Raw genomic sequence first — 15,206 nt, 5'->3', positions numbered from 1 at the left:
GAGGCAGAATTGCCATTTGATTTCCAGCGGGAACACTAACTGCTCTCCTCGCAATAACTTCTTCTTTTTATCAAGGCACTCAAAGATTAAAACGTCTTTGAGAGTCGAGATAAAAACATTATTGTGAGATGAGCAGTTAGCTCTGCGCACCTGGAAATGAAATGGTTTGCGGAGCTCAAATACCGAAAACCCCGGAGAAATGCCGTAATAAGACAACAGGCGGGTTAAGCTGACATCTCTCCAGCATCTTGGAAATGACTCATTCAGTGCAATCGCCTTGCCTCATAACTTGCATCAGAGACAGGCGGCTTGATCCTATGACAAAATGGCGGCGGCTGTAGTCAATATCCTGTGCTCATTCCGAGCCAAACTGGACGGGATGATTGTCACGTCATTTGACATTTGAGTAGCTGATTTAACTTAAACAAATTCCCAGCATGGAGCGAGTCAACCTGGTCAGAACCATGGCGGTCAAGGGGGTGATTTCCTAGCAATCCCAACAAAAGTTGTGGTGCTTTTTTTTTTTTTTTGCAAAGCTGTTGAGCTTTATGAGTAACTCAAAATCTTTCTGAGCTTTTTTAAAGGAAATTTGCCAAAATCTACACTGGGATGCCATGTCAATTTACACCCAGGCACTGTTTCTGACGACCAAATCCCGGCTATGTCCGGGAAATTGCCCTACAGTGCCTCTAATTACTGTTTATTCTTTGTTTGCATATCCCTTGGCTGTGTGCTGGCAAAGAAGAACAGGGATGCTCCTTACTCTGTTCACTGAACTATTTTAACTTTTCTTCTAGAAGTGTAAAAAGTCACCAGCATAAGTTGCAGATTTAATTACGAACACCACCACCAAATATGCCTTGGTTTTTTATTTACACTTTGGGTTGCTTTTTCCCTAGCCAAAATTAATTAACATTTTCATTGCATAATAATTAGGCTATCAATCTGAACAATCTGAACTCCCTCCAACAGCTATTGGGTAACCTCAATCAGTTACATACGCTTGTTTGTCTTCGAGCCTTGCTTTGAATTTTGCAGATCAATATAGCCTCTGAGCGGCCTTGTAATTTAAAATTGTTCTGGATGCACCTGAAGTGCAAATTCTCTTACCTTTATCTCATTCTCCGCTCATGTCTGCAGCTGGGCGTGAGCCATACAATTAATTTCATGTCATGTCATATCATATAAATCCTCCAGGCGGCATTCTGCTGTATGTTTAAAAAAACAGTGGTTTGTTTTTTTTTGGGGGGGATGCTATTTTAATCTGTCTGTAGAAGACAAGAGGAAAGAAACCTTGCATCCACATGCAGATGCAATTAAGAATGTAAGGAGGGTCCTCCAGGGTAAGGCCAGGAAGGCATCTAGTCAATTATTCTGTTCTCACAGTGTCCAGATAGCTGCTCATGGGAAACTTGAAAGCAGAACCTGAATACACTTGAATTCTTTCCACCTGAAATGACGAGCAATTGGTATTCAGAGGCAGGGACAGATTTAGGTTTGATGAGGCCCTAAGCTACTGAAGGTAATGGGGGCCTTTATATGTCCAGCTGTCCTTGTTCAACAAAAATAGTGTTGAATATATGCTATACAAGATATACAAGATGGCAGCGCGCATAGACGCTGTGGCTTAGTGCTCTCCCTCAGCGTTTTTGTTTTGTTTTGTTTTTATTATTTTTACTTGGTCTGAGTATGTCTGGTCGGGCAAGAAAGATTTACAGCAGGCAGGAACTTCTGAAGGTCGGGTTACAGTGTGAACAAGCTGTAAGAGCTGATTATTTTCGCCCAGATAACGTTCCTGTGGGAGTAGACAGGCCACCGGGCTCTCCATGGATTACTATGCCTCCAGGGAGGAGGCGAAGGCGGCGTAGAGACAGGAGGCAAAAGCGGGGTTGTCGGGCTGGCGTCCTGGTAAGATTGCAGAGGAGTCCATCTAAACCACCGCTCCCTAGCATATTTCTTGCTAATGTGAGATCTCTTACCAACAAGATGGACGAATTGAGGCTGCAGGCAGCAAAAAACAGCCTTGTAAAAGATTGCTGTGTTTTATTTGTCATTGAGACATGGCTTCAACCGTCCATACCAGACACAGCTATTCAGTTGGAAGGCTGTGCGGTACATCGTCATGACCGAGGCATGGACTTCGGAAAAACCAAAGGAGGGGGGCTGTGTGTATATGTGAACAAATGCTGGTCCAATAATTCGAAGACTGTGGGCAGTCACTGTTCACCGGATTTGGAATATGTGGCTGTTAAATGTAGACCAGTCTATCTCCCTAGGGAGTTCACAGCTGTTATGTTAACTGGTGTGTACGTGCCACCAGATGCCAATGCCAACTTGGCTTTGGGATGCCTGCAGGACCTTATCAGCAGCCAGCAAGACAAGTATCCTGAAGCTGTGCACATCATTGCGGGAGACTTCAACCATGTTGAACTTAAAACAGTGCTCCCAACGCTCTATCAGCATGTGAAATGTCCCACAAGAGGGGACAAGACACTGGATAAAGTTTATTCGAATGTAAATCACGGCTATAGGGCTTTACAGCTGCCACACTTGGGCCAGTCCGACCATATGTCTCTGTTCCTGGTATCAGCATATATCCCACTCAGGAAACGGGCTCCCACAATATTAAAATCTGTTAAAATCTGGCCTGAAGGTGCTATTCACCAGCTGCAGGACTGTTTTGAGAGAACCAATTGGGATATTTTCGATAGTTCAGACCTGGAGGAGCACACGGCGGCAGTTCTGTGCTATATCAATCACTGCACAGACACTGTCACAGTAAATAAATCCATCCGGTTTTACCCCAATCAGAAACCCTGGATGAATAGAGAGGTCCAGTGCCTGTTGCGGGAAAGGAACAGGGCTTTCAGGTCGTGCGAGGTGCAGCTTTACAGTGTAGCAAGAGCAAACTTGAGGAGGGGTATTCGACGGGCAAAATTGGACTATAGGCTGAGGATTGAGGATAATTTAAGGAGCAACAACACAAGACAGATGTGGCAGGGGATTCAGCATATTACCAACTACAAACCTAACCTTGGTGCTGTCGACGGTGACCCCTTGCTGGCAGAGGAGCTTAACCTCTTCTTTGCTCGCTTCGAGAAGGAGCCACCTGAGACGCCGGTATTACAGCCACCAGCCCATAGGGGCCCCTCATTCACGGTAGAGGAACATGAAGTGAGACAGGTTTTGAGGATGGCGAATCCGAGGAAGGCGGCTGGACCTGATGGCATCACTGGAAAGGTGTTGAAGGGCTGTGCGGATCAGCTGGCGAGGGTCTTTACTAAGATCTTCAATAAGTCCTTACACCAGTCTATTGTCCCACCCTGCCTGAAGTCGTCAACTATTGTCCCTCTGCCTAAAAAATCCACAATCAGTAGTTTGAATGACTATAGACCAGTTGCACTGACTCCAATCATCATGAAGTGTTTTGAGAAACTGGTGCGCCGTCACATTATCTCCTGTCTTCCATCAACTTTTGACAACTACCAGTTTGCATACAGAGCAAATAGATCCACAGAAGACGCCATCAATACCACTCTCCATGCTGCTCTGTCCCATCTGGAGCAGCCGGGGAGTTATGTGAGGCTGCTGTTTGTGGATTTTAGCTCTGCTTTTAACACTATCCTCCCCCATAGACTGGTGTCCAAGCTAGAGGCGATTGGACTCTCCAACTCCACCTGTCTCTGGGTTTTGGATTTTTTGTCAGAACGTTCCCAGAGGGTTAGAGTAGGGTCACACATGTCCACAGCCCTTAGCCTTAACACCGGCTCACCACAGGGTTGTGTGTTGAGTCCCCTGCTCTACACTATCTATACGTATGACTGTACAGCCATCTATTCCAGCAACAAAATCATCAAGTTTGCTGATGACACTACGGTGGTAGGGCTCATTTCAGGAGGGGATGAGTCCGCCTATCGGGATGAGGTGGAGCGGCTCTGTGTTTGGTGTGGAGAGAACAATCTGGCTCTTAATACGGCTAAGACCAAGGAATTGGTGGTGGATTACAGGAAAAAAAAGGCGGACATTCAGCCCTTGTATATCAACGGGGAACGGGTGGAGAGGGTGGCGGAATTCAGTTTTTTGGGAGTAGCTATCGATCAGGGCATGACTTGGAGCGCACATACCACTGCTCTGGTGAAGAAGGCCCAGCAGAGAATTTATTTCCTCAGACTTTTAAAGAAGAACAATCTGAGTGAGAGACTGCTGGTGTCCTTCTACCGAGGCTCCATAGAGAGCATTCTTACATACTGTATTTGTGCTTGGTTCTCCAGTTGTACAGCTAGAGAGAGGAAGGTGCTCCAGAAGGTCATAACCACAGCCCAAAGGATTATTGGTCATCCTCTCCCATCTTTGGAAGAACTGTACGGTTCCCGTTGTCTTAGGAAAGCAAATAACATCCTGCAGGATTCATCTCACCCGGGACACTGTCTGTTTGCACTACTGCCTTCTGGCAGAAGATATAGAAACATCAAGTCAAAGACAAATAGACTGAAAAACAGTTTCTATCCAAGAGCTGTGGCCCTTTTGAATGCTGTAACTCGTTAGTGTGACCTGGGAGTTTGATGGGTGTGGTGTGGGTGTGGCTGGAATGTGGTTTGTTTGGTTGTTGTTGTTGTCTTGCTTTTGTTGTTTTAAGGGATGGCATCCAATTTCGTTGCACTTTGTGCAATGTTGCACTTGTGTAATGACAATAAAGAATCTATCTATCTATCTATCTATATGGTAATTTATGGACCTAATAGGTATCTAAAGTCATTTGCACATGTTGCCATGCAACCATGCAGAATGTAGGCACCCTATATACAGAAATGAGCAAACCAGTGATATTTTAGGGAGCAGGCTAGCAGACAGGGCCCATTACTTACCGTCAGGAGCTCAGCCTACACTCGAGTAGGACCCTGGTAGAGACACATGCCCGACTGGATTGTTCCCTCCCTCCTGGTTGATCGTTCGGGAGCTTCAAAAGCTTTCTTCTGCCCGAACATCACAGCGACCCATGTCAACAGACATCGGCACACTTAGGGTTCTGCAGAGTCTTCGCAGCTTGCGTGACAGACTTCAGCAACTCAACATTTTGGCTAATCTACTTTATTTACATATAAACACACACACAGAGCACTGCAACATGGCTCCCTCTCTCTCTAGCATCCGACAGCAAAGAGAAAGAACAAAGGACAATAGTCCCACTTCATGAAACACAGTAACATGAACATCCTGTCTCCATCATTTCCCACTCTGTGGAGTCAAAACATACACTGTCATGTGCTGGACAACAATCCCATGACTGCAATCATGGAGCAGGAATTCTAACACTCCCAGCAGTGCAGACACTCCCAGAAGCGACACCTGCTTCTGGAGAAACCTCACGTGATCTCGCTGAAATCTCATGTGATCACATATTCTCCATGAAATCTCCTCAGAAACTGGTGCTGTTGATGGCTTCACTTCTCCAATGGTGGCAGGAACAATGGTGTGGGGACAGGCAACAGAAGTGAGGCTGATGTCATCTCCTGGGTTTCTACCACTTGAGGCAGGCACCTCACATTTCTTCATCTGGGTTGGCCACTGTGAGAACAAGATGTTGGAGTAGTCAGCAGACTTTTTCAGCAGAGGGCCAGTCTACTGCCCCTCAGACCTTGTGTGGGGCCGGACTATATTTTGGAGAAAAAGAAAAAGAAACCTGAGGTACCACTGTATACCTTTGACCCTTAAAGCTAATAAGAAACTTGCCACCAGGAAGTAGGAAATGAATTGGTTTATTACACGGAAATGAAAAGAAGATAAGGGTATATGGTTGCTGCTTTAGACAGTAAAGTTGCACATAGTTATTCAGTACATACATTCTATACAGTAAATCACTTTCCAGTTGCCCCAAAGCAATGTGCCACAATACTAACCTTAATATAAAGAAAAATAAAGGGAGGGGTATATATGACCTTGGAGCAAGCAGAACAACCAGATGTGTGTTCTGCAGGCGTTAAGCTCTCCCCTTCAAAATCCTATGTCAGCAAGGCAACAGAGATCTCTCTCCTGCACCTTTGACTCTTAACTAATGTCTGTGGAGAAGCCAGGGGTTTTCCTTAGTGAGTGGATTACAGAACAAGTTCTTTGAACTGCTGTTTCTTGCTTCTAATGTACTTTTGTGTGTCTATAAGATAGGTTCGAAGTGAAGAGGACATGACCTTCATTTTGGAAAGACCACATCTTTATCTCTGTAGTTCCTGAATCATAAGTTTGCCTTTAAAAAAATCTTCAGTGTCTGTTTGGAGTCTAGTTCCTGCTTGCAGGAGGCTGTTAAAGAGTAGACAGACCTTCCTGGCAAATACAAGGATTGGTGTGCTCTGATCTTTTCTGCAACTATTAGGGTCAAGATGTTAACATTTCTTCTCAGGTCACAGATAAGGTCACAGATAATTCATAAGGAGAATTTTTTACATTAAACCTTATGCCAGCTGTACTGATGCCATGATCCATACACATAGACCTGGTAAAAAAAGGCCAGAGTAACACCCATTGTTACAGGGCTTGTATGTGTCCACCCATCCGACCAGCCATGATTTTATTTCAAACCATGCTCAAGGTGGCTTACAACATGAAAAAAACACCCTAATCACAAACATAATAAAAGTTGTAAACAATAAATAAAACATCAAAAGTACACAACCACATTAAAAAATTTCCACCTAAATCCTAATAAAATCTAAAATAAAGATACAAAAATTAACATCAATAATAATAATAATAATAATAATAATAATAATAATAATAATAATAATTTATACCCCACCCATCTGGCTGGGTTTCCCCAGCCACTCTGGGCGGCTTCCAGCAGAATATTAAAATACAATGATTCATGTAGTATTAAAAGCTTCCCTAAACAGATGTCTTCTAAAAGTCTGATAGTTGTTTATTTCTTTGACATCTGATGGGAGGGCGTTCCACAGGGCAGGCGCCACTACCGAGAAGGCCCTCTGCCTGGTTACAATAACAGCAACAACCCCCCTTAAACAATATCCCAGCCTCAGAGTCTGTTCAGCAGCCTCAGCTTTTGTAGCTGGAGTCAGTCCAGGCCCTACCCTCCCAGACCAGGTGGGGAAAGGCCTGCAAGGCAGGGGAGAGGTATTCCAGGATGCTCTGCCAAGATGGTCTCTCGTCTCTTCAGAAGCCTCAGTTTTTGTAGCTGGAGTCAGTCTGGGACCCAACCTCTCAGGCAGGGGATGGAAAGGCCTACAGGGCAGGGACTGGCAGGTCTTCCAGGCCCACACACTGAGTTGAATTTCACCTAAAGCAGGGATGGGGAAACCTGTTACTGATGTTGTTGATGTACAACTCCTCTGTGGCCATTGCTGGCCCAACAATATATGGGGGGCCAAAGGCTCCCCATTCCTGAGCTGAACCAAAGACAGAAGAAAAGGTCGCTCAATAGGCAAGCCATGCCACTAAGTATGTCAACGCTAGTTAGGATTACCTTGCTATTGTGCCTTCAAATGCAGCCTGGTGAACGGAAATCAAATTAAACAGAAATGGAGCAGATGTCGTTTCCGCAGCTCAGTTCCTCTTTTGGGTATTGAAAGCATATGGTAGGGACAGGTAGAGAGCTACCTTACTCACAGAGGGCAATGCCATCAGTGACTTCTAGCCACAATGGTTATTGTTCTGTCTTTACTGTCAAAGGCACTATGCCTCTGGATACCAATTGCTGGCAGTCACAAGTGATAGGCCTTGTGTGGGATCCAGCAGGACTCTTACAATGTATGACGCACACGCACCCTCTCTGCCAAATTGACCTCCATTACCTTCCTCTTTTGGTTAATAATTGCTGTTCCCTTTTTAGCCACTCAGGACCTAGAGTTTTCTGGTGACCGCTCCTAAAGGTGGGCTTTTTTGTGATGTCGAGAATCATTTTAAACTCATGCATCTTAAAATTGCAGCCATTATCCAAATAAAGATTGCAATATGAAATCTGATGCAGCGGTGCCTAAAGCAGGGAAACATATTGGAATAAATCAGTGTTTCTTGGAAGGTCTTTTTGCTTCCTTTGTCAATGGTGATGTTCTCCCCGCCCCCACCCCCCATTATGCTGAGCAAATGCCTGAACCATGAATGAGTTTGTAGTCATCATGCCCAGTTATCATACTTCCTATAATGATCTTGCTTTGTAGCAATCCATTAAAATAATTGCAATTATTCTATAATCAGATGAGAAGTATCCCTTGGAGACAGAGTGTGTCTTTTCCCCCCTTCAAAAGTCACACTGATGTGCAAATTAAAGGGCATAAATGGGATCCAGTTCCAACAAGCATGCAAACCAAATGAGTACACAAACACTCAACAAGATGAAGAAGGTTTGAATCAAATTAGCCCAAATTAGCCCAATGAGATAATCAGTGGTGAATGGTGTCTCTGGGGCTGGTAGGGTGGAAGTCATGGAGGTCAACAGTAGGGGGAGCCAGAGCAAATTACAGCCTGAGCCAACTAATTCTATTTTGGCCCCATCCACCTCCCTGCTGAGTTCCACAGGAGGAAAAGGAGACTAAGGAGGAAGAAGCTGACTGATCATGTCACCCCCTGCCTGGACTGGGTGTAAGAAAGAAGGCAGATAGGGGCTGGCTGAGTGCAGAGTGGGGTTGGTGGGAGCCACACACCCTACATTTTAATAGGCCAACCTTCACTGGATATAAACAGTATCCTGTGGTGGCTGGTGCCCATTGGAACTGGTAGGGTATAATGCATGGAGGCCAAAAGTAGGTGGAGCCAGAACAAACAATGGGGAGTGTCAACTAAGTTTAATTTTGTTCCCCTATTCCTCCATACAGTAGTACCTCTGGTTACACACTTAATTCGTTCCGGAGGTCCGTTCTTAACCTGAAACTGTTCTTAACCTGAAGCACCATTTTAGCTAATGGGGCCTCCCGCTGCTGCCTTGCAATTTCTGTTCTCATTCTGAAGCAAAATTCTTAACCTGAAGCACTATTTCTGGGTTAGCGGAGTCTGTAACCTGAAGCGTATGTAACCCGAGGTACCACTGTACTGAGTTCTACCAAGGAAAAACTGAGACTAAGGAGTAAGCTCTACACAAATCCAGAGGGGAGTCCTTAAGATGGTTGGATGGTGCCTTGTATGCTTCCTTCCGGCAACTCCTGCAGCCAAGCGTATTGGTCTGCTTCCCTTTGGACCACATCAGTGAAGATGGGGGGGGCGTGTCTTGTTGTCTGGGCAGCCTAGGACCTCCATACAAACTACCCAGGCTTGCGCCCTGGGGAGGTTCCTTCAGTGCTGCTAACACAGCAGTTTGACTTTACCCCTGAAGGCCCCCTCTGTTGTCTCTTGAGACAGACAGAGGCCAACAACTCTCCACTTACCTGTTGATACCTTATTGCAAACATCCCGATAACCAGCTCTATCATTTCTTCTTGTGAATGTAACATCCCATGCCAATCTTGCTTTGGTTGGGTTTTAGCTTTCATGTGTATGTCTCATGAAGTTCTATTTTGTTGTTTGGGTTATACAGATAAAACAAAAAAAATTCTGTATAAGGTTTCAGAATGAATGGTGGCTTCACATGGAGTATTGTGATAACCATCCCAACAACAGAAAAGATTTTGAACTATAGAAGATACACACTTCAAGAGGGCTGAGTAGTTTGTTTTTTTGAGTAAGATCACACAGGGCAAATTTTGGAGCAGGGAGTATGCGGTTTGGTTTATCCCTACTCTTGCCTGCAGGGGAAATATGTAATCTGTCACTGTGACTAGACCCAGAACATTGCTTTAATCATCAAGGGAGGCAGAAGCTTCCATTCACCCAAAGTTCAAAACTCTTAATGCATGCTGGAGAAGAAAATACATGAATTCATTGCAGTCTGCCCCTTAGGCTTCTGCCTGAAGCTGACAATATAGAGCAGAATAATGGTACATTGTTTAAAAAAGCCACAGGAGCTCTTGCTTCTGTTTGTGCTTTAAATGAACCAAAATGGGAAAGAACGACAGTCATTTCAAACTTTTATAGATGACTTTTCCTCCAAGGAACTGTAGGCATACGTCACCTTTCAGCCACATAAATGGTAGTTTGGGTTGAATGTTCACTTAACACAGAATTTTCCAAACTGGTGCCTTTCAGATGCTTAGGTTTTCAAGTCCCAGCCAGCATTGCCAATGGTTAGGGATGATAGAAGTTGTAGCTAGGAAAGTGAGAGAAACAGATAATTCAAGCACATATAATTCAATTACAAAATTTATATCAAAAATTATAAAAATACAAAAAAAAAATATTAATGAAAATTACACAAACACACGAAAACACAAATTTTGGTGATTTCATTCACAATCCCTGGGGAAAAAAATACTGTTATAATTATTGAAGTTGGAGGGTGCTAACTTCTTATTATTCTAAAATATTTGCTTTATTATTATTATTATTTAAAAAATCAGGGTGCTCAAGCTATAGACTGCGGGGAATTTGATTTTGTTGGCATTTTAATGAAGAACTACGCAATACAGTCATACCTCAGGTTGAAGTAGCTTTAGGATAAGTATTTTCGGGTTGTGCTCTGTGGTGACCCGGAAGTAACAGAGCATGTTACTTCCAGGTTTTGCCGCTCGTGCATGCACAGACGGTCAAAATGACAGCACACGCATGCGCAGAAGTGGCGAATCGCGACCCGCACATGCGCACACATGTGGACACAGGTTGCATTCGTTTCTGGATGCGGACGGGGCTCCAGAACGGATCCCGTTCACATCCAGAGGTACCACTGTATGTATATCTTGAACCAATACGCAAAACAGAACACAATTATCTTTCCAAATTCCCACTTCTCTGATTTTTGTGATGCAGTTCTCTAAGGGCTCATCCAGGCTTCCTTTTGTACCATGTTTCTAAGCACAGGTCCACACTTTAAAGCATCGTATCCAAGATTTTTGCCTGGCACTCCTTGTGATTGAATTGGAGCAAACAGCAATCTGCAGAAAACACCTGAATTGCCATTTGTTCCGATTCAGCATTGAAGAGTGTGTTTTCCTGGAGAAAACGATGGGTCAAAAAAAACCTCCCAACACTTGAAGACAAACCTTTAAAGCATGAACCTAAGATTGCACTGTTATGCACTTAATAGTGGCTGGATTATGCCTCATGGGTTGTTTCTATTTTTAAAGTATTCCCCAGAATCTGCAATGCTATGCACACTTCACCAGATTCACCTATATTTGCATGAGAGTAAAAATGCACAGGATTAAGCTAAAGGTAAACTTTAAATATTGGCAGCAAAATCTGCAGCTGTTGAAATAGGCATGAAATGGTGGCAGCTCTTTCTGAAACTCAAAGGATGCGACTTCAATTGATATATTTGAGGTCACATTCCCAAGCTTCAAATAAAGTCTTCCCACTGACCACGAAAGCAGGCTGTTGCTTCTCCTGCACATATACAGTTATTTCCCTTGTTGTGCTCCACACTGCTCTGATTCCTCGTTTATCAGCTAAACAGCACTTAGGCGCTAATTGGTGCTGATAAAATGCCATGTCCGGAGAGCTCGCTGGGGTTGTTAGCGATCAGCCTTGATTGATAACAGCTGAGCAACCCTGCTGGACCCAGAGCCCTATGAAACAAAACACTCCAATTAATCATCCGAGATCCCATTCCTCTGAGCACATAACCTCACAAATTTAGCTGCAGGTTGATATTTACACGCTTTAAAATAACTGCATTTTCCCATCTAAAAAAGAAAAACCAGAAAGGAAAACGAACACCCCCATTTTCATTGTATGTCACTGAGCGCAATTGATAGATAGATTCTTTATTGTCATTACACTAGTGCAACATTGCACAAGTGCAACGAAATTGGATGCCATCCCTTAAAAACAACAAAAGCAAAACAACAGCAACAACCAAACAAACCACCTTCCAACCACACCCACACCCACACCCATCAAACTCCCAGGTCTCACTATCGAGTTACAGCATTCAAAAAGGCCACAGCTCTTGGATAGAAACTGTTTTTTAGTCTATTTGTCCTTGACTTGATGTTTCTATACCTCCTGCCAGAAGGCAGTAGTGCAAACAGACTGTATCCCGGGTGAGATGGATCCTGCAGGATGTTGTTTGCTTTCCTAAGGCAACGGGAACCGTACAGTTCTTCCAAAGCTGGGAGAGGGTGACCAATAATCCTTTGGGCTGTGGTTATGACCTTCTGGAGCACCTTCCTCTCCCTAGCTGTACAACTGGAGAACCAAGCACAAATACAGTATGTAAGTATGCTCTCTATGGAGCCTCGGTAGAAGGACACCAGCAGTCTCTCACTCAGATTGTTCTTTTTTAAAAGTCTGAGGAAATAAATTCTCTGCTGGGCCTTCTTCACCAGAGCAGTGGTATTTGCGCTCCAAGTCATGCCCTGATCCATAGTCACTCCCAAAAACCTGAATTCCGCCACCCTCTCCACCCGTTCCCCGTTGATATACAAGGGCTGAATGTCCGCCTTTTTCTTCCTGTAATCCACCACCAATTCCTTGGTCTTAGCCGTATTAAGAGCCAGATTGTTCTCTCCACACCAAACACAGAGCCGCTCCACCTCGTCCCGATAGGCGGACTCATCCCCTCCTGAAATGAGCCCCACCACCGTAGTATCATCAGCAAACTTGATGATTTTGTTGCTGGAGTAGATGGCTGTACAGTCATACGTATAGAGAGCATAGAGCAGGGGACTCAACACGCAACCCTGTGGTGAGCCGGTGTTAAGGCTAAGGGCTGTGGACACATGTGACCCTACTCTAACCCTCTGAGAACGTTCTGACAAAAAATCCAAAACCCAGAGACAGGTGGAGTTGGGGAGTCCAATCGTCTCTAGCTTGGACACCAATCTATGGGGGAGGATAGTGTTAAAAGCAGAGCTAAAATCCACAAACAGCAGCCTCACATAATTCCCCGGCCGCTCCAGATGGGACAGAGCAGCATGGAGAGTGGTGGTGATAGCGTCTTCTGTGGATCTATTTGCCCTGTATGCAAACTGGTAGTTGTCAAAAGTTGATGGAAGACAGGAAGTAATATGACGGCGCACCAGTTTCTCAAAACACTTCATGATGATTGGAGTCAGTGCAACTGGTCTGTAGTCATTCAAACTACTGATTGTGGATTTTTTAGGCAGAGGGACAATAGTTGAGTGACTTCAGGCAGGGTGGGACAATAGACTGGTGTAAGGACTTATTGAAGATCTTAGTGAAGACCCTCGCCAGCTGATCCGCACAGCCCTTCAACACCTTTCCAGTGATACCATCAGGTCCAGCCGCCTTCCTCGGATTCACCATCCTCAATACTTGTCTCACCTCGTGCTCCTCTACAGTGAATGAGGGGCCCCTATGGGCTGGTGGATGTAATACCGGCGTCTCAGGTGGCTCCTTCTCGAAGCGAGCAAAGAAGAGGTTAAGCTCCTCCGCCAGCAAAGGGTCACCATCGACAGCGCCAAGGTTAGGTTTGTAGTTGGTAATATGCTGAATCCCCTGCCACATCTGTCTTATGTTGTTGCTTCTTAAATTATCCTCAATCCTCTGCCTATAATCCAGTTTTGCCCGTCGAATACCCCTCTTCAAGTTTGCTCTTGCCACACTGTAAAGCTGCACCTCGCCCGACCTGAAAGCCCTGTTCCTTTCCCGCAGCAGGCACTGGACTCCACCCAGTTCAACTCAAGCATAAACAGTGCTCCTCCTGGAGTTATAATGGTGTTCCATTGTTTCTGAAGGTCACGTCACATCCTTTTTCTGTTGTCTCCCACCACTGTGAAAACCAAGGACGAACATCTTCCATATAAGTGGATGTCGTTAGATGTCTCCATCTGTTCTCCCTATTATCAGGCTCACAGCTTGCCGTTCGTTGTGCTTGTTAGCATACAGCCAGATGTTTCTGATCTGTTCACCAATGGGCTTGTACGTTCTTTGAATCCAATAACACGCACCCATGTGCATTAGCTGTCCCTCATGATCTCTGAGTGGCTCTGCTATGGCCACCTGGGCAGGGCGTGTCCCAGATAGTGCTGTACCAAAAAATGTCCCTGCTTGGTCCTTCTCATTCTCCATCACTTAATGAAAAAAAAAACACTGCACACCTGAAGATTATCAAAGGGGAGATCAGGGCAGCGGCAAGCTTTTTGTTGCACCTTCCTCACTTTCAAAGGTGGTCAAGGGATGTCTGCCACTGTCTTTTCCTTCATTCAGCAAATCATCTTTCCAATGCATTGTGCAGTGTTTCTCAGTGCTTGTGTTTCCTGACAACACCATGACATCCTCGGGTGGGCTATCCTGGGAACGCCAGAAGGTGCAGAGCTTGCTTGCCATGTAAAAGGTAAAGGGACCCCTGACCGTTAGGTCCAGTCATGACCGACACTGGGGTTGCGCGCTCATCTCGCTTTATAGGCCGAGGGAGCCGGCGTTTGTCCACAGACAGCTTCCAGTCATGTGGCCAGCATGACTAAGCCGCTTCTGGCGAACCAGAGCAGCGCATGGAAACGCTGTTTACCTAAATAGCGGTACCTATTTATCTACTTGCACTTTGACATGCTTTCAAACTGCTAGGTTGGCAGGAGCAGGGACCGAGCATTGGGAGCTCACCCCGTCGCAGGGATTCGAACAGCCGACCTTCTGATCGGCAAGTCCTAGGCTCTGTGGTTTAACCCACAGTGCCACCTGCGTCCCTTGCTTGCCATGTACCTGACACCTATTCCTTTCTTCTTTTTAAGTGAAGTCTTTTTGTTGCTGCTGCTGCTGCAGAAATAAGGGTGGAAATATTTATTTTAAATATTAATGGAAAAACTTTGTTGTTGTTAGCACTCATCACCATATAAAATTTATATACCGCTTGAGTGTAATAATAAGGCCTCTACAAACAAAATTAGAATAAGGAATCTGATTGCACACTTGTTGTACGTAACATGTGAGCACAGTTTCATGATGGGCAGGTAAATGAGCACGAACACCAAGGAAAGGAAGCAGATGATTAGCAGTGAGCCATCTTGCTGGGATGATGGACCTTGGATGATCTTGGACCCTGGCCCTGAATCTGGCAACCTTAGTTGCTTTGTTTTCTTAGTGTACTTTCCTTCTTTTAGGTGTATCTTATACATAACATATATTTATAAAAAAAGTTAAAGGGACCCCTGACCATTAGGTCCAGTCGTGACCGACTCTGGGACTTGCCGATCAGAAGGTCGCAGTTCGAATCCCCA

The 15,206-nt window shown here is 44.9% G+C and overlaps 2 protein-coding genes across 2 annotated transcripts in view; both read left to right on the top strand.

Moving 5' to 3' along the window:
• The window catches only part of WDR25 (WD repeat domain 25), a 423,366-nt gene that overhangs the window by 396,725 nt on the left and 11,435 nt on the right, over positions 1-15,206 (top strand). The window lies entirely within an intron of this gene.
• On the top strand, positions 1,618-13,650 carry LOC309529837 (uncharacterized protein). Its single transcript, XM_082218089.1, has 2 exons — positions 1,618-3,174; positions 13,340-13,650. The coding sequence occupies exons 1-2, from the start codon at positions 1,690-1,692 to the stop codon at positions 13,466-13,468; spliced, it is 1,614 nt and encodes a 537-aa protein (XP_082074215.1). The 5' UTR covers positions 1,618-1,689; the 3' UTR covers positions 13,469-13,650.

This window comes from Podarcis vaucheri (genome assembly GCF_965113315.1).
Source record: "Podarcis vaucheri genome assembly, chromosome: 1".
Lineage (NCBI taxonomy): Eukaryota > Metazoa > Chordata > Lepidosauria > Squamata > Lacertidae > Podarcis > Podarcis vaucheri.
The sequence above is the reverse complement of the archived record's forward strand: the minus strand, read 5'-3'. Positions and strand labels throughout refer to the sequence as shown.

Bases quoted from the DNA above. Each gene is read 5' to 3' on its own strand.
- LOC309529837 (XM_082218089.1), top strand. From the start codon at position 1,690: ATGTCTGGTCGGGCAAGAAAGATTTACAGCAGGCAGGAACTTCTGAAG. The intron at 3,175-13,339 runs GTGAGACAGGTT...ACAGTGAATGAG, and splicing joins TCACGGTAGAGGAACATGAA to GGGCCCCTATGGGCTGGTGG.